Here is a 27,500-nt window from a genome sequence, read left to right on the forward strand (position 1 = left end):
TCATTTTTTCCAAAGCTGTATGTGTTCACTTGACCTCTGTTTTGTCACAATAACACATTATTGGTATTCTACTGTGATGACTGTAATATTCTAACCTGAGAACACCTTTACTAATTTTTATGTTATCGGAATGTGTTTGTTTTTGTGTGTATAACCATTGTGACATCATAAAGAATGCATAGTAATCCATTATGATGTTGTCCTTAGTGAATGTTTGTCTCCATTGTGACATCAGAATGTGTCTCTCTTTCCCTTCCCGTGCGGCCATGGGCTCTCTCAGCTGTGGACTGAGGAGGTGGACAAAGTGAGTACGACATGACCCCCAGGGACACCTTGGGACATATTTCAGTGAGATGGAAAGGGTATGGCAAGTGAAGTGGGACAGGTTTAGTAGGATTTTTGTCGAGTCATTTTGCTCTGTCTCTGTCCCAGGCCGAGCATGAGCTACGTGTGGCCCAGACGGAGTTTGACAGACAAGCAGAGGTGACACGCCTCCTGCTGGAGGGAATCAGTAGTACACATGTGAGTTTGGAACACAGCACACCTGCCTCACTGAGTACAAACTGTTTCAAACCGTTACTCTTTTGAAGACCTGTTTCTTCTTATATAAATATTTTGTTATTTTTATATTATATCTATATTTTCTATTATATTTGTTATGTTTTGGGACCCTTTTGTATATGCTCCCTTGGTATCATGCCCATTGCATTAGTGTTGATGGCACCTTGCTCTACCAGTGGACCAACAGGGGAGATACTCTGACACCTGAACTCACAGAATGGGTTAGAGTAGTGGTGTATATTTCAGTGTGTCCCTGTAGGAGTTAAATTTTTCTGCTCTGCATGTCTGGTCTGTCAGGTGAACCACCTGCGCTGCTTGCATGAGTTTGTGGAGGCCCAGACGGCCTACTACAACCAGTGCCACCGCGTCATGCAGGACCTGCAAAAGGAGCTGGGCAGGTAGGACAACCACCCCCCCCCCAACCACCCCGGTTCCCCCCGGTTCCCTCCCCCCCGGTTCCCTTCTGACGCACCGCCTGCTTCTTATGCTTATGCACCAAACCCCCACCTGCTTCTTATGCACCAAACCCCGATTAGGGTATGCTTCTTATGCACCAAAACCCGATTAGGATTGGGTATGTTACCTGTAGCTGTGCCTCCTTATCCAAAATGTGTTACCTGTAAACTGTGACTCCCTAGAGATTGGGTGATGTGTTTTTCTTTGACTCCTTTCTACTCACTCAGTAACCCTGATGACAGCTGGCTTTGGAACTAATTAAAGTCCTGTTCTGGCCCTGATCTAGCCTTGATTTAGCCCTGATCTGTCCCTGATCTAGCCTTGATTTAGCCCTGATGTGGCCCTGATCTAGCCTTGTTTAGCCGTGATGTGGCCCTGATCTAGCCTTGATTTAGCCCTGATGTGGCCCTGATGTGGCCCTGATCCAGCCTTGATTTAGCCTTGATTTAGCCCTGATGTGGCCCTGATCTAGCCTTGATTTAGCCCTGATCTGTCCCTGATGTGGCCCTGATCTAGCCTTGATTTAGCCCTGATCTGTCCCTGACATTGACTGGACTCGTTCCAGAGTGAGCTGCTATGCGACTTCCCTAACTGTGCGTGTGACTCCCTGTGACCTTCCTAACTGTGCGTGTGACTCCCTGTGACCTTCCTAACTGTGCACGTGACTCCCTGCGACATTCCTAACTGGGTGTGTGACTTCCTGTGACCTTTGTAAATGTGCGTCTGACTCCCTGCGACATTCCTAACTGTGTGTGTGACCTCCTGTGACCATCCTAACTGTGCGTATGACTCCCTGCGACATTCCTAACTGGGTGTGTGACTTCCTGTGACCTTCGTAACTGTGCGTGTGACTCCCTGCGACATTCCTAACTGGGTGTGTGACTTCCTGTGACCTTCGTAACTGTGCGTGTTACTCCCTGCGACATTCCTAACTGTGCGTGTGACCTCCTGTGACCATCCTAACTGTGCGCGTGACTCCCTGCGACATTCCTAACTGTGCGTGTGACTCCCTGTGACATTCCTAACTGTGCGCTTGACCTCCTGTGACCTCCCTTACTGTGTCCATGTCTGCTTCTGACCTCCCTAACTTTGCTCTCAAATTCCTCCCCTGCTCATAGCTCTCATGCGGATGCGTAAGTACTGAATGCCAGAAACACATTTTTTCACAAAAGGCAAATCCAAGCTGCTAACTGGATAAAAACACAGGCATCATCATCATCAACAAAATCATCTTTATCATCAGAACAACAGAACAGGACACTTTTCATTCACTCTTAAGATCCTGATATAGAAAGCTACAGTAGATAGAAATCATCAGTGATAAACATAATTACCAATTGCTGTTATTGTTTTTAATCAAATTCCAATATAAAATGTCAAAGCAAAACCTATATAGTGCAGCCATTATTTCACCATTTATTCCCCAGATTTCTTACATTTACATTTTACATTTACATTTAAAATGTACATTTCTCATCAGCAGAACCTCTGTTCAGCAGCTTTAACATATATTTATTTATTTTATCTAAGGTTTATTTGACAACATATTTATTTATTTTATCTGAGGTTTATTTGACAACATATTTATTTATTTTATCTAAGGTTTATTTGACAACATTTATTTATTTTATCTAAGGTTTATTTGACAACATATTTATTTATTTTATCTGAGGTTTATTTGACAACATATTTATTTTTTTAGCTAAGGTTTATTTGACAACATATTTATTTATTTTATCTAAGGTTTATTTGACATGGACATTGCACATTAATAAACTAATTGTAAATGTGGCCGAATTGTTTTTTTATATCTGTTGTCCGAGGTGAGATGCACCTGAAAGAAAAGAGTAAGAGAAACATTTGTAGATTGGTTTAAATGTTTCTAGATCTGGGTGAACACAATCAGAAAAAATGGACTTCCATATTGCTTCACTGAAGCCTCACACTTACATGATAGCCATGAGGGAAAGAAATATACATCATGGTACAAGCAAACGGAAAAGAATAGAGAGGAAGACTAATGGAGTGATTGGACGGTCCACTCTCTCCTCAGGTTCTCCAGCTCCTTCGGGAGGAACCCTGGCTCCTCCCCGGACCCAGTGGCATCTGCGTCCAGTCCCACGGCGTCCGAGACAGACGTGCTCCAGATCGAGGAGGTCCAGCCGCCGGCCAGTGGCACACGCAAGGCCAAGGTGCTGTACGACTACGACGCCGCCGACACCAGCGAGATGTCCCTGCTGGCCGATGAGGTGACACACCCCCTACTCCTCAGATTTTTCATCGACTCACATATAATTTTATTTACATGACTTTTTAAAAAAGTAATAATATATATATACACATTACTTTTAGTTGAATGACTTAGTCGAGTGGTGAGTGAGAGCTCAATACAGGTGCATGGGAAGTATCAGCCCACTAAGTCCTAACAGGATGTAGTTTTTTAAATGTAAATAAAAGTGAATAATATTGAGGCTTTAGGTTCTTGTGTAGTTTTGCAATGTAAACAAAGATTGTTTGAGTACATAAAGATTGTTTTTGTAAATAAAGATTGTTTGTGTACATAAAGACTGTTTTTGTAAATAAAGATGGTTTGCGTACATAAAGATTGTTTTGGTAAATAAAGATTGTTTTTGTAAATAAAGATTGTTTGCATACATAAAGATTGTTTTGGTAAATAAAGCTTGTTTGCGTACATAAAGATTGTTTCGGTAAAAAGCTTGTTTGCTCTCTGCTGTGTTCCAGCTCATCACAGTGTACACGGTGCCAGGCATGGACTCTGATTGGCTGGTTGGAGAGAGGGGAAACCAGAAAGGGAAAGTGCCCGTCACGTACCTTGAACTGCTGAGCTAAGAGGTTAAAGGTCATCAGCTATCTACGCACACACACACACGTCATACTCACACAAACATTCACACACACACACATATGCACACACACAGACGCATGCATGCATGCGGACACACACGCACACACACACACACACACACACACACACACACTACACAAATCACAAATTTATTTGAGTACACTTTTACAGACTAATTAAGAAGTACATAGTCCATTGACACACGCACACACACGCACACACACACACACGCACACACCCATACACACACACACACACACACACACATACACATACATGCTTACAAACACACACATACACACTTGCACACACACGCATACTCACACACTCCATGTTGACCTCTAATGAAGAATTGTCAGGTCAAATGAAGCCAAGCCAAGCGAACCCTGAGAGTTTACATTCTGCACTGAGAGCCCTGCAGCTTCCTCATGGGTCTCAGCGCTCCCCAGTCATGGGTCTCAGCGCTCAACTCATGGGTCTCAGCGCTCCCCAGTCATGGGTCTCAGCGCTCAACTCATGGGTCTCAGCGCTCCCCAGTCATGGGTCTCAGCGCTCAACTCATAGGTCTCAGCGCTCCCCCAGTCATGGGTCTCAGCTCAACTCATGGGTCTCAAGCCTCCCCAGTCATGGGTCTCAGCTCAACTCATAGGTCTCAGCTCCCCAGTCATGGGTCTCAGCGCTCAACTTATGGGTCTCAGCGCTCCCCAGTCATGGGTCTCAGCGCTCAACTCATGGGCCTCAGCGCTCCCCAGTCATGGGTCTCAGCGCTCCCCAGTAATGGGTCTCAGCGCTCAACTCATGGGTCTCAGCACTCAACTCATGGGTCTCAGCGCTCCCCAGTCATGGGTCTCAGCGCTCAACTCATGGGTCTCAGCACTCAACTCATGGGTCTCAGCGCTCCCCAGTCATGGGTCTCAGCGCTCAACTCATGGGTCTCAGCGCTCCCCAGTCATGGGTCTCAGCGCTCAACTCATGGGTCTCAGCGCTCAACTCATGGGTCTCAGCACTCAACATGTTTCTATTTCCACGTGCGGAGCTACAGCTGGTGCCATCTTGCTTTATATGTGCCACCCGTTTATTTAACACCACACGCACAATATGTGTCACCAACCCCTGTTTCTTAGTGTCACTAGGATTATTCTGGACCCTCCATTACATACACACACACACAGGCATATGTACACACACACGTGCACACACACACACACACACATATACATACACACAACGCACACACACACACACACACACACACACACACACACACACACACACACACACACACACACACACACACACACACACACACACACAAAGTTTCTTCTCCTTAATATTTTTTTCCTCTGATTCTGACAGCATGCATTAAAAAGCTGACATACAGTTGATATACAACAACTGAGAGAAAACCAAATAAACATCCCAAGAACACTACCAAGAATACTCGTCTGCCTAATCAGTGGACGGACTGCATGACTGGCCACTGCTGCCCTCAGTAGCGGTAGCGTCCGCGGCTAGCTCATGTCCTTCCTGTCCCTGCTCCGTGCCTCTCACAAACACTTCCTGTGTCCCTCAGATGCCTCATGCCAGCTCAGCAGTAGGGAAGGTCAAAGGTCAGTGTTCAATGACACATGACCTTCCTCTCCTACTGTTTGCTGACACATGACATTCTCCCTCTCCCTCTCTCTTTCTCTCTTTCTCTCTTTTTCTCTACTTTCTGTGTCACTTTCAACCATACAAAAAAAATAAACACATAATTAAACATGCAATTCTTACTACAGAAAACACAAAATAAAAATTGTATTTACACTCACACACACACACACACACACACACACACACACACACACACTTTATTTTAGGACCCAGCTTGTGGGCTGTGCTGCCTTACAACACTCCACCAAAGGTCCCAGTCACAAGATAAACCCCGCCTCCGTTACATTCTCTGCTGCTTTATTGGTCTCCTGCTCCCTAAGTCCCGCCTCCGTTACATTATCTGCTGCTTGATTGGTCTCCTGCTCCCTTAGTCCGCCCCGTTACAATTTTCTGCTGCTTTATTGGTCTCTTGCTCCCTCACTCCAATTTGGACATCAACAGCCCTTTGACTGGCACAAGAATTAGCCAATGACTTTACATTTACTGTACATTTATTCATCTAGCTGATGCTTTCACCTGCGTTACATACAACAATACACAGATGCTCTTCCACGCCAAGCAGATGCTGCACTCTCAACAAAATATCCATTGACTCTAAAAGTAGGAAAAACACACACCTGCTGGACGGTAAAATGCTCTGCAATGTCAGCATGCAGGACTGTAACCCAGGTGAGGGCTGAGGTCGGTCTGGATCAAGGTCCATGTCTGAACTGCCACAGGTCATGATTTGATAATATATCTTTAAATACTCCAAACATGCTTGATGAACTGCTATGTGTATCTGTGAGCCATGTTGTTTTTTTAAAATTAAATTTGATGCCGCCACATTCCATGTGCCGCCATGTTTACGTGATTAAATGCGCTACAAGTCTCTCCTCTGCTCTGCCTTGTGTTGGTTCCGTTTGAAAGCCCTGTCTGCCTGCCGTGTTGCTGACTCCCTGTAATAACACTATAGAGCCTGTTGGACTCTTAAAAGCAGAAATAACAATCAACCTACAGACGCATGCACACACACGCACACACGCACACACACACACGCATGCATGTGAGTGTACTGCCACCTGTTGAGGCGTGTATTATGTACTGTTTATAACACACACAGTGATGTCATGGCCATGCACACAGCACCCCTGCGGTCTGCCTGGTGGTGGAGTATGTGTGTTTTCCAGCGTCTTTCTCTATGTCGTTTTACACAGCGTGCTAGCATAGCACGCTAAGATGAATGGAGCACTTTGATTGTGTCTGTACTGTCTGCCTGAAGGGGGCCTTTGTTTTGCAGCTTTGTGTTGATGTTTGTTAAACTTTATTTCTTCTGTTTGAGACTTTGGATGTCCACAGACCAAAGCACTGAAACTGACACACACTTCAGTGACACACACACACACACACACACACACACACACACACACACACACACACACACACGCTCACATAGACACCAAGAGCCACTGTCTAGGTCTGTACTACAGCTGCGGTATCGCCCCCTGTTGGTTGATGTCGGTCTCTCTGCCTTGATTTCCTTTGTATTTATTGCCTGTTCCTAAAGCCATGCTGATTGAATGAAAGCTTACTGGAATGTAATAAAATAAGCTTTATTGATACATATTATGATTTACATTTGTTTTTTTTATCTGCAGAAGGCAAACCATCATATTATACAATATATGTCAACCACTGAAGAGCAAGTTTATGTTTTTACACATTTTCTGATTTTGAAAGTGCTTACTATGTAGTAATATTATTTACATAATTGTTTAACAGACATGTTCCCAAATGAACACACATGCACATTTCTGCCTAGAAAGCACCTTGAACACGTCGGTGTCGTGAGGTTTAGGTCTTACATTTACAGTTATATATTAAGGCAATGGTAATAGTTTATGTCTTACATAAGTTATATTTTAAGGCAGTGGTGCTAGTTAAGCACCGAAGGCAATCTTTACACACATTAGCTTATTCATTATACGCTGGTCAGCAATAGAATAGCCAATACACTCTGAAGAAGGGCGTCTGGCCCGAAACATCCGTGAGCTGTTTAAAACATTTGGAAAGACCTGTTGAGTGCTGTTCTTGATTTAAAAACTTTAAATCCATTACCCCAGTCTAAGGTGTTGAGTGCATTATTCCATTTTTTTGCAGTGGTAATGTTTGAAATTATTCAACCAAGTCTTCAAGATTCCAAGACTGTTGTAGGCTGTCTTACCCAGCAATATATGGCGTAAATAACAAAACAAATAAATAGTGGATATCTCCTACACACAGAGAGCAATGACCGCATATATGATCCAGCCCACGCACACAAACACACCAAACATGAGGCTGAACATCACCAGCAAACGAGCCTTCTGAGACGCCCGCTCACCGCCTCTGATGTCACCGCGCGCCAGGGCTGCCCGTGTCTACAGGTGGAGAGAGTGGGGGAGAGAGAGAGAGGGAGGGAGATGGAGGGAGGGATGGAGGGAGGGAGGGAGGGATGGATGGAGGGGCAGAGAGAGAGAAGGAGGGATGGACCGAGGGAGTGGGGGGAGAGAGAGAAGGAGGGAGGAATAGAGTGGGGGAGAGAGAGGGAGGGATGGAGGGGCAGAGAAAGAGATGGAGGGATGGAGTGGGGGAGAGGGAGGGAGGAATAGAGTGGGGGAGAGAGAGAGGAGGGAGGGAGAGTTACAGGAGGGACACACACACAGGAGGACATTATGTGAGACCCACTGGTTAATTATCTATCAGCTGGCCTGGACTTTCACCACAGTAAATCAACCAACCAATCTGTCTCTGCAGCAGTCTTTTCGATCCTCATTAGGGGTCCAAACAGAGAAGCTGCGTCAATCTTATTGTTTTGGTTCTCGTTTGTAAATGACTCACTAGCTCTTACAATGTGACCTATCCTTGTAGAGTCAGAGGTCATTGTGAGTAGAATAGAGTAGCTAACTGTGCCCACCTCGTATGAGTATAGAGTAGCTAACTGTGCCCACCTCATAGGAGTATACAGTGCTAACTGTGCCCACCTCGTATTAGTATACATAGCTAACTGTGCCCACCTCATAGGAATATATATATAGAAAACTGTGCCCATCTCGTATTAGTATACATAGCTAACTGTGCCCACCTCTTATTAATATACAGTAGCTAACTGTGCCCACCTCGTATGAGTAAGTATACATAGCTAACTGTGCCCACCTCGTATGAGTAAGTATACATAGCTAACTGTGCCCACCTCGTATGAGTATACTGTGCCCACTTCATAGGAGTATAGAGTAGCTAACTGTGCCCACCTCATATTAATATACAGCAGCCAACTGTGCTCACCTCGTATGAGTATACATAGCTAACTGTGCCCACCTCGTTTGCGTATACATAGCTAACTGTGCCCACCTCATAGGAGTATACAGCAGCTAACTGTGCCCACCTCGTATGAGTATACATAGCTAACTGTGCCCACCTCGTATTAATATACAATAGCTAACTGTGCTCACCTCGTATTAGTATACATAGCTAACTGTGCCCACCTCATGGGAGTATAGAGTAGCTAACTGTGCCCACCTCGTATTAATATACAATAGCTAACTGTGCCCACCTCGTATTAGTATACATAGCTAACTGTATGCACCTTGTATTAGTATACATAGCTAACTGTGCCCACCTCGTTTTAGTATACATAGCTAACTGTGTCCACCTCATTGAATTATACTGGTTAGCTTGGGAACTGTGCCCACCTCATAGGGTGAATGAGCAAGGCACCTAAGCTCACTGCTTCCCCGAAACTGTGCCCACCGGATTAGTGTGTGCTTCACCTCACTGTGTGTACACTGTGCATTAATATACAGATTGGGATAAATGCAGAGCTGTCACGGGATCCTATACTTATACTTGTATTAGTATACATAGCTAACTATGCCCACCTCGTATTAGTATACATAGCTAATTGTGCCCACCTCGTTTGAGTATACATAGCTAACTGTGTCCACCTCATTGGAGTATAGAGTAGCTAACTGTGCCCACCTCATAGGAGTATAGAGTAGCTAACTGTGCCCACCTCGTATTAGTATACATAGCTAACTGTGCCCACCTCGTATTAGTATACATAGCTAACTGTGCCCACCTCATATGAGTACAGAGTAGCTAACTGTGCCCACCTCGTATTAATATAGAGTAGCTAACTGTGCCCACCTCGTATTAGTATACATAGCTAACTGTGCCCACCTCGTAGGAGTACATGAGGGCGACCAGTCCGCTCATCAGGCAGCAGAAGATGGTGACCAGCAGCGACTCCACCAGGTAGTCTTTAGGGAGGGGGGGCTGGTCCTCCCCCAGGGATGACCCATTCATGTACTACATAAGGGAAACACATATGATGGTCAGCAAGGTCTGCTCTCAGCCGGGTGAAGCTTCAGGCTTCAGACAAAGCTGGTCCATAGAGTATTCCAGCATGTTTGTGTGTGGGTTTCATTTATTTAAGTATGCTTGTAATAGAACATTAATAGTTGAATAAATAGAGGATCTGTATCACAGTATTGTGTGGGTTAGTGAAGGCTATAGCCTATTATATATATGTTGGAGCAATATGGTTCTATATTGTATATATGTTGGAGTAATATGGTTCTATATATGTTGGAGTAGCCTAATATGGTTCTATATTTTATATATGTTGGAGTAATATGGTTCTAATGGCATAAAACATAAAATTTCTTGGTGTTTTTGTTCTTTTGACATTATGAAATATTGAAACTAAAGAAATAACCAAATAATGATAACATATGCATTGCATTGACTAGTCCTGGCAGCAGTGTGTACAGCAGAGCGGTCTGACTTACGATGGCGTAGGGCGGGTAGCTGGCCGAAGGCATGAACTGGGGCTGGAAGAAGCCGGGGGAGTTCGGGGGGGGCTGGCAGGCCATCACGGCCTGGCCGGAGTAGTGGGGTGGGGGGTAGATGAGGTATGTCAGCTTTGGGTCGGGGGGGCTGTAGGGTGGCGGGTCTTCGGAGGCGTGTGGGAGGTCTGGGGCGTGGATGGTGGTAGGGGCATCGCCCTGCGACCCCCCCGCAACGCAATCGTCCACGAGCCGCCTGTCAGGGAGGTGTGTGTGTGTGTGTGTGTGTGTGTGCGGAGGATAGGGCGGGGGATAGGGTGGGTGTATGGTCTGGTTGCTGTCGGTGTCTGAGGAGGGGTTGATGGTCTGGTTGCTGGCGCTGTCGTAAGTGAGCTGATTGGTCAGGTTGCTCTCAGTGTCATAGGGTCGGTGGACGTGATGGAGACTGTCAGCGTCGGTCAGGGCATGAGCCACCTGGAAACTATCTGTGTCAGTGAGGCTATGGACCGCTCTCTGATTCTCCGAGTCGTTCATGCTGTGAGCCGTTCGGAGACTCTCCGAGTCAATCATGCTGTGAGCCGTTCGGAGACTCTCCGAGTCGTTTGCAGTTCCTGATGTCTGGATGCTGTCTGTGTCGAGGACAGGGCAGGCCGTCTGGACGTGCTCGGACTCGTGAGCTGGGCAGGGGCGTGGGCTTGGGTTTAGGTGGGGCCTGGAGCGCAGGAAGTCCTCAGGTTCTATTACCCCCTGAGGGGCAGATCCCACCCCCAGGAGGGGGCCAGGAGCCGCAGGGGGTGGTGTGGGGTCTGGAGGTAGGAGAGAAAAGATGGAGAGACAGATAGAGAGAAAAGATGGTAGAGAGAGAAGATAGAGGAGAGAGAGAGAAGATGGAGGAGAGGGAGAGAGAGAAAATGGAGGAGAGAGAAAAGATGGAGGAGAGAGAGAAAAGATGGAGGAGAGGGAGAGAAGATGGAGGAGGATGGAGGAGAGAGAGAAGATGGAGGAGAAGATGGAGGAGAGAGATGGTAGAGAAAAGAAAAAGATAGAGACAGATAAAGAGAGAAAAGACACATTTACTGTAGAATACTGTATGACCTCATATAATATATACATTTAGAATGCTGTATGACCTCATATAGACCCTTTCCACAAGGTAAACAAAAACAATGCTTGAACGTTCTATTTGGGCCCCAATCTACTTCCTCTGCATTAAGATAACATATGGAATGTTAAAAAGGAAGTCTTGTGGGGCCAACTATGATGCTGATAATGGAACTCTCTTGAAAGGGTCCATAATATACATTTAGAATACTGTATGACCTCATAAAATATATTTTATTTTTTTTAGAATCAGAATGTTTTAGCTATACAAAGTGAGTGTGAATAAAGGTAATCTAAATAGAAAATAAATTATAATGATTGAAATCAATCCAAACGCTCAAGGCAATCCAAACTTTTCTCATCTGTTACAAATTAAAGCGTTTTTTAGCTTAATTGACCTTAACTTAACAGCTTCGGAGTCATTGGAATGGTTATATGACTTTTTCTGGGGTGAATGGTGGCGCCCAAGGCAATCCAAACTTTTCTCATCTGTTACAAATGAAAGCTCTAACAGCCCTAGAGACTGTGAGCGGGAAAACCAGCCTTGCAACTTCGCCAGCCTCAGAGTCAGAAAGTCTTGCGGTCTTGCGATGTAACAAATTGCTTTACGGCACTACACACATAACACGCCAGGCACCTGCTAGAACAAGGTAGCGATGGAGATTCTCAGCCATTCGTCATGGCAGAGCCAGGGAGCAGAAGCAGAAAGTGAGTAAACCGTTGTCGGAGGAACAGGGAAAGAGGAAACGGCAGACTGACCGAGCGAGGAGAAGCTGTAGGGGAGCTCCACAGAGAAAACTGAAAGCAAAAAGCGATAAAACAGCGAAGAGGAGATGGCCAAAACGGCATATAGGGCCCCTTTAAGTAAACAACTGAAAGTACACAGGTAGATTCATGAAACACAGATTATCTTTATTTAACATACAGCAACTTACCACTGATTATCCGGACAGAGTGCCTATTATCAGCATTAACCAACAAGAGACCTCCTCTACAATTAATTGCCAATCAGTAATCTGTGTACAAATCCTCCAAAATAATATAATCAACATTCTTGTATTGAGAATACCACAGTGTGTGTGAGATAAAGAGAGAGAGAGAGCAACACTTCCAATACAGTTCCCAACTGTTACCAAAGCAACTTTGAATTGAATTGAGAGAAAGAGAGAGAGAGAGAGAGAGAGAGAGAGTCATGGGGAGTCAGTGAAAGTTTCAGTGTTCAGGCAACAGTGGATGTTGAGATGCATTTCCTGTCTGAATTATAAATGGAATTAAAAACACAAAGTATCCTCACACCCTTTCTGGCTACCTATCCTATTGGATACCAGAGAAGTGCAGGTGTGTGTGTTTGTAGGTGTAAGTGTATGTGTGTGTTGGACGAGAGAGGTAGAGGTGTGTGTTTGTAGGTGTACATGTAGGTGTTTGTGTGCTGCAAATTCACATCCAACCTTAATCCAAATTTAATTACCAGCCACCTCATCCACCCAGTTCCCTCCCAAAAGAATACCTTAGTGGTTAACCTGAAGTCATCCAGATATCTTTTATTTTATCTTTGGTAGAGGATACGTGGTAGCACTGCTTCTGATCCAGGTGGAGAAACATAGATGGAGCTGTTTTAGAGCTGATTTAGAGTTGTGTGGTAGATGGAGTTGCTCTAGAGTTGTGTGGTAGATGGAGCTGTTTTAGAGTTGTGTGGTAGATGGAGCTGATTTAGATGGAGCTGATTTAGAGTTGTGTGGTAGATGGAGCTGATTTAGATGGAGCTGATTTAGATGTTAGATGGAGCTGATTTGGTAGATGGTGTGATTTAGATGGAGCTGTTTTAGAGTTGTGTGTGGTAGATGGAGCTGTTTTAGAGTTTTAGATGGAGATTGATGGAGCTGAGTTGTGTGGTAGATGGAGCTGTTTTAGAGTTGTGTGGTAGATGGAGCTGATTTAGATGGAGCTGATGCAGAGTTGTGTGGTAGATGGAGCTGATTTAGATGGAGCTGATGCAGAGTTGTGTGGTAGATGGAGTTGCTCTAGAGTTGTGTGGTAGATGGAGCTGATTTAGATGGAGCTGATTTAGAGTTGTGTGGTAGATGGAGCAGATTTAGATGGAGCTGATTTAGAGTTGTGTGGTGGATAGAGCTGTGGGCATTGACCTACTTTTAATTTGGAAACTTTGGTAAGTTGGCTTGTTTAATTCAGCAGTTATTGAGTATCACTCTCTAACATGCCCTAGTGTGTGGTGGTGGTGGTAGTGTGTGTGTGTGTGTGTGTGTCGGTGCATCACCACTCTGTCTGTGGCACATTGCCAGAGAAAGAAACTTAATGAACCTGCACACACAGACGCGCGCTGACACTGATACACTGATCCCAGTACAAAAACAAATGGCATGGAAACTATATAAAACACATATAAGCAGTAGTGCATTCTAACAGAGAGTTCAGTCATCACTAGTTATGAGGCCAAGCTGTGAATGTTTGTCCAACATGCCAGAGATTCTAGACTGAACTGTGACAATTCACCTATTTGAGTGAAGCTGGACCTTCACTGCATTTCAATCCAAAAGTATTGCGTAATCATGCTTTTAGTTCTGTTCAACATTTCCTGAGAGCCATCTTCACCAAATGATATATTCAGTTTACAAATAAAAACACCAACCAGTCAAATGAAACAACTGCCTTGTTTGTTGTCTGAAATATATTATAATATTCGTTTCCAGTCAGATCAGATCAGACAGTTTTTTCCACTTTGAGCGTTTATGTGGAGAGAGGAGATAAGCAGTCTGTGTGCTCCTGTGTGGAGGCCTGACTGAAGGTCAGAAAGAGGGACGACCAGGCCTTACCAGGGTCCATGAGGGTAGAACTGTCTGCAGACCAGAGCTGGGGGTCGAAGATCAACGTTCCCAGGGGTCAGACGCTCATCAGGAGAACGTCCAACTGGAACGGCAGGAGAAGGAGAGTTCCATCGAGACAGAGATCATGAGAAGTGGTTTAGGAGCTTCTCATGCCGCGAGCTGAAATAACGACCGCACTTGGGTGATCCTCTTTCCTCTCTCTCTCTCTCTCTCTCTCTCTCTCTCTCTCTCTTTCTCTCTCTCACACACTCTCTCACAAACACAGGGTAGTATCATGTTTGTTTAATAATTGACAAGCCTTCCCCTGTACGTGTGTCTCTCTGCCTCTCTCTCACTGTGTGTGTGTGTGTGTGTGTGTGTGTGTGTGTGTGTGTGTGTGTGTGTGTGTGTGTGTGTATGTGTGTGTGTGTGTGTGTGTGTGTGTGTGTGTGTGTGTGTGTGCATTTGTGTGTGTGTGTGTGTGTGTGTGCATTTGTGTGTGTGTATGGTGTGTATGTGTGTGTGTGTGTGATGTGCCTGTGTTATCAGTGTTTGTGTGTAAAGGACATGACTGTGATCCAAAATGTGCTTTGTCTATCTGCAATACTGTACAGTGCATGATTGTGTTGGTGTTCTTCGCTCTACTGCCGTCCCTTAGGCTGTCCAGACAAGTCAAGCATGTTATATTTCACAGCATACATCTCAATGGATATATATGCAGTGGACACACAGGTTACAGGCTGACCATGGCACACGCCTCAGTCAGTAGAATGCATCGGGAAAAAACTAAAGGAAAAGCTCTGTTCACCAAGTCATGATGAAAAGCTATTCGTGCTGCACAGCAGCAGTTTGCTTACTGAGTGTAATCTTAGGTGATGCAGGTATGACAACTAGTACTGCCGTGGCAATACTACAATGAAATGTAACAATGAAATGTAGTGTTGCTGTGGCAATACTGTCAGTACTGGTGACGGCGGCCATGCACACGTTACAGGTTAACTTGGAGCCAACGGCTGGCCGTCACCTCGGGGCCTACTGATAGTGTGGCCATCCCAATACTGAGGGGGGTGGAGGCTGGGACAAAATGGGACACTAGCAAACTCTCTCTGTGTGTGTGAGAGAGAGAGAGTGGGTGTGTACTCTCAGATTTGATGTGTTGAATTTAGTTTGCTTTTTGGTTTATTTTGAATGTTTCCATGTAGCTGTGATTTAGATGCATGTAGATTTTTATTGATTTAATAAAATCTACCATAGCAAATACACATTCTCTACTTCAGTGCAATGGTGAAATGTTTTCTGATGACCACTAGAGGGAGAGCAAAGAACAATTGAGAGACGAGGGCTTAGGTAAAGAAGCGGGAGTTATTTGTCTCTCTTAAAAATGTTCACTTAAAGCATTACTAGTATGATCAAAAGCAGTCCTCAAACCTCACTTATTTGTATTTCTGTTTAACTACTTATTTTATTCATGTTGTTTGCACACACACGCACACACACACACACACTAGCACTTACTGTATATTGTTTGTAGTCAACATTGTCTTGGCTGCACTGAAACCACCAGACATGATGCTGCCTGTCACTCATTCCCCTGTAGTCCTCTCTGCTTGTACCTGTAGTCCTCTCTGCTTGTGTGAGCTCTATTGGATAAAAGAACACCTGTTTGTAACCTACAGACAGCACATACCTGTGTGAGAGGTAGGGGTGGGAGGGGATTCTGCCATCTCAATGTGATATATATTATGGCCGAATGCACAAAATGACTAATTACTAAACTTACTTATATAATGGAAATACTCTAATGAAAATAGAACATTGGTTTGTTCTCAAGACTGATAGGAAGGCACCTGCATAACTCATAGAGGTTTAAAGGGACACCAGGCAACGTTTTCGTGTTAATTAATCATCTTCGTAAGTCGGTATATGGTTAAATGACTCATTACGGGGCGAATGAAGGCTCTCTCGCCCGACCCTACTGCCTGTAGGAAGAATATCCCACTTGCAAGTTCGGTGTATCCTACCCGCCGACCGAAGCAGGATCAGTTTACAGCACAGAGGGAGGCTAACTAAACGCTAGAGATTGTTGCAAACGTGTGTATAATGGCAGAGCCGGCGAAGAAGCAGTGAAAACCCTTGACGGAAGACGCAAAGAAAAGGAAAAGTGCTTCAGACCCGCGAGGGGAGTTTTAAGAGAGAGAAAAAGCATCAGGCTTGCCTGGTGTCCCTTTAACTGTACTAGGCTGAGATGCCATCTGAGCTACAGTAATACGCAGTATATCCTCAAACAAATGCAATATAGCCCGCTCGCCTGCACATAATGTTCTCATGTTCCATAGACAGCACCTCAGGCGACGCCATGATGCACCTTTATGATTTTTACCTAGAAATCTCCCTCCCCCGTGAAGCAGTACAGATAACTTCCTGTCTGCTTCCTGTCTGCTTCCTGCTTGAGGATTCCATGGTGCTTTGGAAGAGCTTACAAATATGTGATTTGTGTGTGTGTGTCTGTGTGTGTGTGTGTGTGTGTGTGTGTGTAGGGCGGTCTCTAAGATAAGTTCCCTCAGTCCTCTTCAATCCCTTTTATTAGTTTGCAGTGTTTGGGGAGGTCGCCCTGTGGTGGCCTAAGGCCGAGGTGGGCATGCCGTACCTACACTGTGCCACTTTCTACAGGTCCAGGGTAAGATGGGCATGCCGTACCTATGCTGTGTGACTCGCTGCAGGGTCAAGCTAAGGTGGGCATGCTGTTCTGCGTCGGGGTCAAGATGAGGTGGGCACGCGTTGCTGTGTCGGGGTCAAGCTGAGGTGGGCACGCGTTGTCTATGCTGCGCTACTACTACACAGTGCAGGGTCAAGCCCTGCCAGCCAGGCCCCTGTCCTACCTGAATACTGGGCTCTCACTGAGATTACCAGAGACATTAAGGTCAGCGCATAGAGGGGCAGATTGGAGCTGGCAAGCTGCTTACTGTACTACTCTAGTGAGAGGCAGAAAGAGTGAAGGTTCATTGATGCAGTGGGAGGGGTGGAGGACTCGCACTCTTAGCCAATCACGCATGGCCATAAGAGGGGCTACGCTGCTGAACACACGCATGGCCATCAGGGGGCTACGCTGCTTAAAACACCCATGGCTATCAGAGGCCTATGCTGCTTAACACACACATGGCCATAAGAGGGGCTACGCTGCTGAACACACACATGGCTATCAGAGGGGCTACGCTGCTTAACACACACATGGCTATCAGAGGGGCTACGCTGCTTAACACACACATGGCTATCAGAGGGGCTATTGTACGCTGCTTAACACACACATGGCCATCAGGGGGACTACTGTACGCTGCTTAACAAACACATGGCCATCAGGGGGCTACTGTACGCTGCTTAACACACACATGGCTATCAGGGGGCTACTGTACGCTGCTTAACACACACATGGCCATCAGGGGGCTACTGTACACTGCTTAACACACGCATGGCCATCAGGGGGGCTACGCTGCTTAACCCACACATGGCTATCAGAGGGGCTACGCTGCTGATCACACGCATGGCTATCAGAGGGGCTACTGTACACTGCTTAACACACGCATGGCCATCAGGGGGGCTACTGTACGCTGCTTAACACACGCATGGCCGTCAGTGGGGCTACGCTGCTGCTGGACCTGGCACCTGTGTGGTTTACTAATTTGTTCAAATGGATGTGTGGATTTGGGAGAAAGGCTTATCAAATGGGCAAATGGGTAAAACAAAGCATTTATCATTACAGGCTGCAACTTCTCCCTTGGGTTTGGGTTGAGGCTAGGTTTATGGTGAGGGTTTGGGTTAGGGCTAGGTTTATGGTGAGGGTGAGCGTTAGGGTTTGGGTTAGGGTTAGGTTTGATGGTGAGGGTTAGGATTTGGGTTAGGGCTAGGAGTGAGGGTGAAGGTTAGGGTTTGGGTTAGGGCTAGGGGTGAGGGTGAGGGTCAACCCAACCCAGAAACTCTGCTCATGTCCGTGTTGAAGATGAGGGCTCCCTGGAGGACGATGTAAAGCTCTTCTACATTCTACACTCACAGAACAGCTCAGAACAGCACAGAACAGCTCAGAACAGCACAGAACAGCTCAGAACAGAAGAAGTAAAAACTAAACATTATAAGAGCTGATGAATCATGTGATTAATTATTCATGATATTCTACACACTCACATCCCTGGACAGCTCAGGAAGAGCCTGTGCATCTGATGTCCAGGGCAGGGCAGGGCAGGTGTTATTAATGTGGCATGGCCCCACGGAGGATTACTGCATGGGACCATCAATGAACAAGTGCCCTGCTTGAGGCTTCTATGTAGACCAAAAATGAACTCTGCCATGCTGAGTTTTTGTGTCAGGATGGAAGAATGCTATTTTTTAAACAAAAAAGACAACAAAAGAGAATGATAAAGTTTAAAAAAACATGTGACACAAATGTCAAAGTCAGTTTCACACCCAAATGTTCATAAAGGAATTAGGTCAGGGTTAAAGAGAGAGAGTTAGAGAGAAAGTTTGTTTCATTTCTGGACAGAGCATCCCATTGTGTCCGAACAGTCCCCTCCATCTGATCCCGCTACTTCAGTGGGGTATAGTGCACACTGCTACTTCAGTGGGGTATAGTGCACACTGCTACTACAGTGGGGTACAGTGCACACTGCTACTACAGTGGGGTATAGCAGTGCTGCTGCATCAGTGGGGTATAGCAGTGTGGCTGTGCAGTGGGGTATAGCAGTGTGGTATAGCAGTGTGGCTGTGCTGTGGGGTATAGCAGTGCTGCTACATCAGTGGGGTATAGCAGTGTGGCTGTGCAGTGGGGTATAGCAGTGTGGCTGTGCAGTGGGGTATAGCAGTGTGGCTGTGCTGTGGGGTATAGCAGTGTGGCTGTGCTGTGGGGTATAGCAGTGTGGCTGTGCTGTGGGGTATAGCAGTGTGGCTGTGCAGTGGGGTATAGCAGTGCTGCTACATCAGTGGGGTATAGCAGTGTGGCTGTGCTGTTTCAGTCTCTCTTCTCTAAGCTGCTTGAGCTGCTGAGAAGCCGATTAGAGAGACTCTCAGGTCTCTGTCTAAAGCTTTCCCCACTCCTCTGGATTGACAGCGCTAGGCTAGCGTTAGCATTAGCCGCTCCTGATCGGCTCCTCCCGACTCCTTTACCCCCTGCAGACAATGACACTCAGGAGACACATCTGACTGACTCTGTGAATGACCTTTAACACGATTACTTATCTGGACACAGCAGGCCTGACATGTATCACACACGCAGGGCAGCTGGGCTAGCCGGAGAAGCTTGGGTGCCACTCTGGGGGCAGTTTTAAAAACACAGTCATACTAAGTATAAGTATATACTCTTTTGATCCCATGAGGGAAATTTGGTCTCTGCATTTATCCCAATCCGTGAATTAGTGAAACACACACAGCGCGGTGAAGCACACACTAATCCCGGCGCAGTGAGCTGCCTGCAACAACAGCGGCACTTGGCGAGCAGTGAGGGGTTAGGTGCCTTGCTCAAGGTCACTTCAGCCGTGCCTACTGGTCGGGGTTCGAACCGGCAACCCTCCGGTTACAAGTCCGAAGCGCTAACCAGTAGGCCACGGCTGCTGCTTCACAAGACTGCATAACCATCTCATAACCATGTTACTGTATAGCACATGTCACAGACATCAGGACAGCTCCACTGGCCAGTGATTTGGTAATTGTCATGATGGCTCTCTGACTTTTATTCTAGCTTAATGTCATGCCAGGACATCTTACTTTGGAGAAGAACCAGGCCAGATGTATCCAGTTCATTATCATCTAGGAAATGCTGAATAAGGCAAGAGAGGTACTAACAGTTCAAAGCAGTTCCAACTAATAATAGAACACATGCTTGGACATCTCTGCTGGAATACCTCTTCTGTAAACAAGGTTGCTTCCAAACACTGTCTTTTGTCAGCTTATCTTAGAGTGGAAAAGTGCACGTATCAAAAAAGCAACACTTTACAGGTCATCTGTAATATAGTAAGCCAAAATTGGAATAGAGGGTTTGCTACTATGTTGCAAGAGATGTCCGTGTTCCAGAACAACATCTCACATGTCAGATGTCAATGTCAAATATCTCTGAATGTCCAGCAGATAAAGAAACAAGTATCTTCATGATGTAAGCACAACATGACTCCTAGCACCAGTAACGACTGAATTAGTCTCAACATGCTTTAGAGACCCCCGAGTCTGAACCCTCATGCAGCAGCAGCACTAAGACAGCAACTGGGCAGGGAAAGGGAACTCTCTTTGTAACAAGAAGAGACTTTGAGTGCCACCGGGCTCCTGAGGGCCCATATAAGGGACTGGTCCATCCTAGTCCAGCTCGTAACTATAACAGAACCTGCTAGTCCAGTATGTGGATGGTTCCTACTGAGAGTACAGCAGTAGAGTGACCTCAGATCTGCAGTCTGATGTGCCTCCGTAACAGAATCAGCTCACACTGGAAGCACAGCAGTGGACTGAGCGTAACAGAACCAGCTTACACTGGAAGCACAGCAGTGGACTGAGCGTAGCAGAACCAGCTCACATTGGAAGCACAGCAGTGGACTGAGCGTAGCAGAACCAACTCACACTGGAAGCACAGCAGTGGACTGAGGAAAGGTTGAGGTCACCGCTGTGCCCTTCATCCTGAGCTGCTCCTGGGACACTGGCCATTGTAGTATGTATAGTGTAGTAGTTGATGTATAGTGTAATAGTTGATGTATATAAGTTGTAGTAGTTGATGTATAGTGTAGTAGTTGATGTATTGTAGTAATTGATGTATATAAGTTGGTCTGGGGACACTGGCCCTTGTAGTAATTGATGTATATAAGCTGGTGTATATAAGTTGTAGTAGTTGATGTATATAAGTTGATGTATATAATTGATGTATATAATATATAAGTTGCTTTACATAAAAGCTTCAGCCAAATGAATAAGAGAGTGAGTAAGTAAGACTGATACCACTCAGTCCCAAAGTTCCATCTCTGTGGAGGAGTGCATCCCCTCATCCCTTCCTCCTTTATCTCTCTCTCTCTCTCTCTCTCTCTCTCTCTCTCTCTCTATCTCTCTCTCTCCCTTGTTATTTCCTGCAGGCCTCCTCAGCCCCTCTCATCTCTCCACCTCCTTCGCTCTCTGCCCGAGGCTCTGACAGCGCTGAGAGGGGAGGGAGGGGAGGGGAGGGAGGGGAGGGGAGAGGGCTGTTGTTGTTCTTGGATGGCAGGATAGCTCTGCTAAATCATGTCTGGTGTTTTGAGCTAATCAGATTAGCCGTGTTCTGTCTCCCAGTGGTGACTTCACCACTAGGCTGGGCTGGGTGGGTATGGGGGGTAGCTAGCAGCAGCCCCCACTGCCCCACTAGGAGACTGGCTAGAGGGGATGTAAACTGGGGTGTGCATCTCCAACAACAGCTCCTTTACCCATCACTGGTGCAGAGGGTGTTGTGCCTAGATGCTGGGGGTGGTGGAGGTGGAGGTTTCACTTACGCGTCCTTTTAAACATACTACATAAGGTTGAATTAAAGGTTGACAGGAAGGATTTCATCAGTAGCAATGCTTTTTGCAATCTTATCAAGTTTGACTGTAAACTTGATAAAACTGGAGGGGGAGGTGGTGGTGGTGTTGGTGGGGTTTTTCCGAACTCAAACATGGGTGTAGGGGGTATTTGGGGTATTTAGAGAAGTACAGGGGCAGATGGTTTTGTAGTACCCAAACACAGCCCTCTTACCCTCCCTGTGTAGGTGATGGGGATATTGAGGGGGGTGGTACCCAGACACATACCCTCTTTGCTCAGGTTTGAGAGGGGTGGGGGTATTCTAGAGAAGTGACCCTTTGCTCAGGTTTGAGAGGGGTGGGGGTATTCTCCCGGGTTTGCTCAGGTTTGAGGGGTGGGGGTATTCTAGAGAAGTGACCCTTTGCTCAGGTTTGAGAGGGGTGGGGGTATTCTAGAGAAGTGACCCTTTGCTCAGGTTTGAGAGGGGTGGGGGTATTCTAGAGAAGTGACCCTTTGCTCGGGTTTGGGGTGGGGGATTCTAGAAAGTGACCCTTTGCTCAGGTTTGAAGGGGTGGGAGTATTCTAGAGAGTGACCCTTTGCTCGGGTTTGAGTGGGGTGGGGGGGGTAACTCGGGTTGAGGGTGGGGAGTATTCTAGAGTGACCTTTGCTCAGGTTTGAAGGGGTGGGGGTATTCTAGAGAAGTGACCCTTTGCTCAGGTTTGAGAGGGGTGGGGGTATTCTAGAGAAGTGACCCTTTGCTCAGGTTTGAGGGGTGGGGGTATTCCTGAAGTGCCAACTGCTCGGGTTTGAGGGGTGGGGTATTCTAGAGAAGTGACCCTTTGCTCTCAGGTTTGGAGGAGATTGGGGAAATTATTCTAGAGGTGACCCTTTGCTCAGGTTTGAGAGGGGTGGGGGTATTCTAGAGAAGTGTCCCTTTGCTCAGGTTTGAGAGGGGGTGGGGATTCTAGAGGAAGTGAGCCCTTTGCTCGGGTTTGAGGGTGGGGGGTATTCTAGAGAGTGTCCTTTGCTCAGGTTTGAGGAGGGTGGGGGTGATTCTGAAGTGACCCTTTGCTCGGGTTTGAGAGGGGTGGGGTATTCTGGGAGAGGTGACCCTTTGCTCAGGGTTTGAGGGGTGGGGGTATTCTAGAAGTGACCCTTTGCTCGGGTTTGGAGGATTGGGGGGGTATTCTGGAGAGTGGAGCCCTTTGCTCGGGTTTGAGGGGGGTGGGGTATTCTGGAGAGTGACCCACAACTCGGGTTTGCTTGGAGGGTGGAGGGGTATTCTAGAGGTGACCCTTTGCTCGGGTTTGAGAGGGTGGGGTATTCTAGAGATGACCCTTTGCTCAGGTTTGAGAGGGGTGGGGGTAGTATTCTGTCCTTTCTCTCAGGTTTGAGAGGGGTGGGGGTATTCTAGAGAAGTGACCCTTTGCTCAGGTTTGAGAGGGGTGGGGGTATTCTAGAGAAGTGACCCTTTGCTCAGGTTTGAGAGGGGTGGGGGTATTCTAGAGAAGTGACCCTTTGCTCAGGTTTGAGAGGGGTGGGGGTATTCTAGAGAAGGTTTGAGAGGGGTGGGGGTGATTCTAGAGAGTCCCCTTTGCTCAGGTTGAGAGGGGTAAGAGGGAGTATTCCCTAGAAATGACCCTTAACTCAGGTTGAGAGGGGTGGGGGTATTCTAGAGAAGTGACCCTTTGCTCAGGTTTGAGGGGTGGGGTATTATTCTGGGAGTGACCCTTTGCTCGGGTTTGAGGAGGAATTGGGGGGTATTCTAGAGAGGTTTGAGGAAGGGGTGGGGTATTCTGGGAAGGTTTGAGAGGGTGGGGGTGTTCTGGGAGTGACCCTTTGCTCGGGTTGAGAGGGTGGGGGTATTCTAGAGAAAGGGTTTGAAGGGGTGGGAGTATTCTAGAAAGGTTGAGAGGGTGGGGTATTCTATTCTAGTGACCCTTGCTCAGGTTTGAGGGGTGGGGGTATTCTAGAGAAGGTTTGAGAGGGGTGGGGGTATTCTAGAGAAGGTTTGAGAGGGGTGGGGGTATTCTAGAGAGAGTGATGCCCCTGCTCGGGTTTGAGGGTGGGGGGTGATCCTAGAAGAGAGGGGTGGGGGTATTCTAGAGGTGAGGTGGGGGGTATTCCTGGACCAGTGACCTGCTCAGGTTGTGAGGGGGTGGGGTATTCTAGAGTGACCCTTTGCTCAGGTTTGAGAAGGGGTGGGGGTATTCTAAGTGACCCTTGCTCAGGTTTGGAGGGGTGGGAGGGTATTCTAAGAGTGACCCTTTGCTCAGGTTTGAGGAAGGGGTGGGGTATTCTGGAGAAGTGACCCTTTGCTCAGGTTTGAGAGGGGTGGGGTATTCTTCTAAGTGAGCCCTTTGCTCAGGTTTGAGGAGGGGTGGGGGTATTCTAGAGAAGGTTTGAGAGAGGTGGGGGTATTCTAGAGAAGGTTGAAGGGGTGGGGGTATCCCTAGAGTGACCAACTGCTCAGGTTGGGTGGGGAGTATTCTAGAAAGGTTTGAGAGAGATGGGGGTATTCTAGAAGGTTTGAAGGGGATGGGGGATATTCCTAGAGAAGTGACTTTGCTCAGGTTGAAGGGTGGGAGTATTCTAGAAAGGTTGAAGAGAGATGAGTATTCTAGAAAGGTTTGAGAGGGTAAGTATTCTAAGTGACCCTTTACTCAGGTTTGAAGGGTGGGGATTCTAGAGAAGGAAGGGGTGGGGGGTAGAAGTGAGGGGTGGGAGGTAATTCTGAAGTGACCCAACTCCAGGTTTGAGATGAGGAGTGATCTAGAGAGTGACCCTTTGCTCGGGTTTGAAGAGGGGTGGGGATTCTAGAGAGTGACCCTTTGCTCAGGTTTGAAGGGGTGGGGGGTATTCTAGGTGACCAGCACTGCTCAGGTTTGAGGAGGAATGGGGAGTATTCTAGAGTGACCAGCACTCTCGGGTTTGAAGGGTGGGGGTATTCTAGAGATGACTCCCAAGGTTGAGATGGAGTATTCTAGAAAGGTTTGAAGGGGTGGAATATTCTAGAAAGAGATGTATTCTAGAAGGTTTGAGGAGGGTGGGGTATTCTAGAGAAGGGGTGAGGTATTCTAGAAGGTTTGAGGAGGGTGGGGTATTCTAGAAGAGGGGTGGGGTATTCTAGAAGGTTTTAGGAGGGGTGGGGTATTCTAGAGAAGGTTTGGGAGGGTAGAAATTCTAGAAGAGGTGGGGAATTCTAGAGAGGTTTGAGAGGGGTGGGGGTATTCTAGAGAGAGGGGTGGGGGTATTCTAGAGAAGGTTTGAGAGGGGTGGGGGTATTCTAGAGAAGAGAGGGGTGGGGGTATTCTAGAGAAGGTTTGAGAGGGGTGGGGGAATTATTCTAGAAGAGGTGGGAATTATTCTAGAAGGTTTGAGGAGGGGTTGGGGGTATTCTAGAGAGAGGTGGGTATTCTAGAGGAAAGAGGGGTGGGGGTATTCTAGAGAAGAGAGGGGTGGGGTATTCTAGAGAAGAGAGGGGTGGGGGTATTCTAGAGAAGGGTCTTTGTGTCTGAAGGCCTCTGCTTTGAAATGGAAATAAAGGAAGAAACACGTGAGACAGAGTGAGTGATAGAGAGAGAGAGAGAAGTGATAGAGAGTGACCTAGAGAGAGAGGGAGAGAGAGAGGTGATAGAGAGAGAGAGGGAGAGGTGAGAGAGAGAGGAGAGAGAGTGATAGAGAGAGAGAGGTATATGTATATATATGTGTGTGTGTGTGTGTGTGTGTGTGTGTGAGAGCGAGAGAGAGAGAGAGTATATGCTTATATATATGTGTGTGTGTGTGTGTGTGTGTGTGTGTGTGTGTGTGTGTGTGTATATAATATAGAGATGAGAGAGAGAGTATATATATATATATATGTGTGTGTGTGTGTGTGTGTGTGTGTGTGTGTGTGTGTGTGTGTGTGTGAGATGTGTGAGAGCGAGAGAGAGAGAGAGTGTATGTGTGAGTGTGTGTGTGTGTCTGTGTGTGTGTATGTATTTGTGTGTGTATGTGTGTGTGTGTGTGTATGACTCACATAAAAAGGTGGAGTGGTGCCATATCTGCTGAATGAAGTGGAACTCTGGGAAAAGGATTACACACACACACTGGGCAGAGGGCAGGGGACCACAGGCCTCTATAAATCTACCAGCATGTGTGTGTGTGTGTGTGTGTGTGTGTGTGTGGAGGGGGGTCTCTGAGGAATGAGCCCTTCAAAAACTCCCCTACTGTTGGAGAGGTGGAGCTGAATTCCCAGAGGAGGCCAGTCAGGTATGTGAATGTGGAGGGGAATGCGAGGTGTGTGTGTGTGTGTGTGTGTGTGTGTGTGCGCCAGTGTGTGTGCCAGTACATGTGGTTGAGGGCGTGTGTGTGTGTACTGTATGTTTTTGAGAGTGCACATGTGTGGGACTGTCTGAGCACATGTGTCTGTGTGTAGTCACTGTTGAATGATTCCATCAAAGATCTTTAAGCGTAGCACTCTAGAATCTTTGGATTCCACTCAGTACATGAGTATCTGTGCGTGAGCTAAGAACATTAAAAGATCTTTAAGCGTAGCACTCTAGAATCTTTGAATTTCCACTCAGTACATGAGTATCTGTGCGTGAGCTAAAAACATTAAAAGGAAACACGGTACCATAGAGAAGAACAGAACGTCAACTTCAGCTCTTCAAAACGAATACTTGGCCTGAAATGCACCATCTTTCCAGTCGTATTGCCATAACAGCATGGCCTCATGGTCCTGGACTTGTGAATGGCTGACCAGATAAATGAGCGCCGACCCTCGGGGTGCATTCAGACCCTCTCAAGCGATCCCTAATCCCCCTTAAGGAGGAGGGGGCCCCAGAGGAGATCAATACGGAGTGAGTCACTCCCGAGCAGCGTGAAGGGATGTGTGTGTGTGTGCCACTCCGTCCACACACACACACACACACACACATACTGTATGGACATCATATAAATCACTATGGACTAGATCCAAAACACTCTATGCATAGGCTTCCATGTGTACATTAGATAAATCACTAAGGACTGGATCTAAACACCTGTCTTGATAGGCTTCCATAGATGTGTACATTATTTATTAATCACTACGACCTGGAGCCAAACCATGGATATGTACATTAATTACAGTTTTTGCCCATTGCTTACACACTAAAATCGAATGCTTAGACCAAAGCCTCAATACCTAAACTTCTTGTAGCGTACTTTAAACACGGTGTAACCATTCTGCTTTGCACACTTATTGTGAAACACTACACACGGTTTCTTAAATTAGACACTTTGTTGAAAAGTGAAAACTCCTGTTATCATTGAGAAAACACTTGAGAAAATTACAATAACAATAGAAACACAAAGACAGCAGTGTTTTATATAAAGCGCATTAGTGTGTTGCTGTTGATTTGAAAGAGAAACTCAAATGGTGCATGTGTGTATGGTTTTTTTTGTTGCAATAAATGCATTTTTAGAATGGATTGTTGAGTTTTGATTGCAGTGTTTTATTTTGGCATAGATGTGAGTTGTTTATCTCCAAGTGCTATGTCTTATTTGGCTGTGCGTAGAGTTTTGACATAATGAGACAAATTCTGCTAAGTGTGTAAGCAATAGGCAAACACTGTAACTGATTCTATTGATTCATGTGTGTGTGTGCTGATTGTGCTCATGTAAGTGTGTGTGTTTGGAATTTCTAGTTGTCCATTACCACTTTTGTTGTGACACACTTTGGAGATGCTTTGAATCCTGGAATTAGTCATGCCCACAAAGCTGTT

General features: G+C 46.4%; 2 protein-coding genes across 3 annotated transcripts in view; one reads left to right on the plus strand and one right to left on the minus strand.

Moving 5' to 3' along the window:
* The window catches only part of sh3glb2a (SH3-domain GRB2-like endophilin B2a), a 23,615-nt gene extending 19,606 nt beyond the window's left edge, over positions 1-4,009 (plus strand). The window contains exons 6-10 of the mRNA XM_048243080.1: positions 395-522; positions 859-959; positions 2,136-2,150; positions 3,071-3,266; positions 3,760-4,009. Coding sequence (XP_048099037.1) covers positions 395-522; positions 859-959; positions 2,136-2,150; positions 3,071-3,266; positions 3,760-3,867 — 548 coding nt within the window. The 3' untranslated portion in view covers positions 3,868-4,009. The remainder of the gene's footprint in view (positions 1-394; positions 523-858; positions 960-2,135; positions 2,151-3,070; positions 3,267-3,759) is intronic.
* Positions 4,010-7,038: 3,029 nt separating this feature from the next.
* On the minus strand, positions 7,039-15,808 carry LOC125294392 (proline rich transmembrane protein 1B). Of its 2 annotated transcripts, XM_048243079.1 has the most exons (5): positions 15,780-15,808; positions 14,274-14,444; positions 10,345-11,147; positions 9,734-9,862; positions 7,039-7,935 (listed from the first exon to the last, which is right to left on the minus strand). In XM_048243079.1, the coding sequence occupies exons 2-5, from the start codon at positions 14,281-14,283 to the stop codon at positions 7,789-7,791; spliced, it is 1,089 nt and encodes a 362-aa protein (XP_048099036.1). In that variant the 5' UTR covers positions 14,284-14,444; positions 15,780-15,808; the 3' UTR covers positions 7,039-7,788. The 2 variants fall into 2 exon arrangements, with proteins under 2 accessions (XP_048099036.1, XP_048099034.1); XM_048243077.1 differs by lacking the exon at positions 15,780-15,808 and having other exon boundaries at positions 14,274-14,471.
* Positions 15,809-27,500: the final 11,692 nt, after the last annotated feature.

Source organism: Alosa alosa, chromosome 5, assembly GCF_017589495.1.
Source record: "Alosa alosa isolate M-15738 ecotype Scorff River chromosome 5, AALO_Geno_1.1, whole genome shotgun sequence".
Lineage (NCBI taxonomy): Eukaryota > Metazoa > Chordata > Actinopteri > Clupeiformes > Clupeidae > Alosa > Alosa alosa.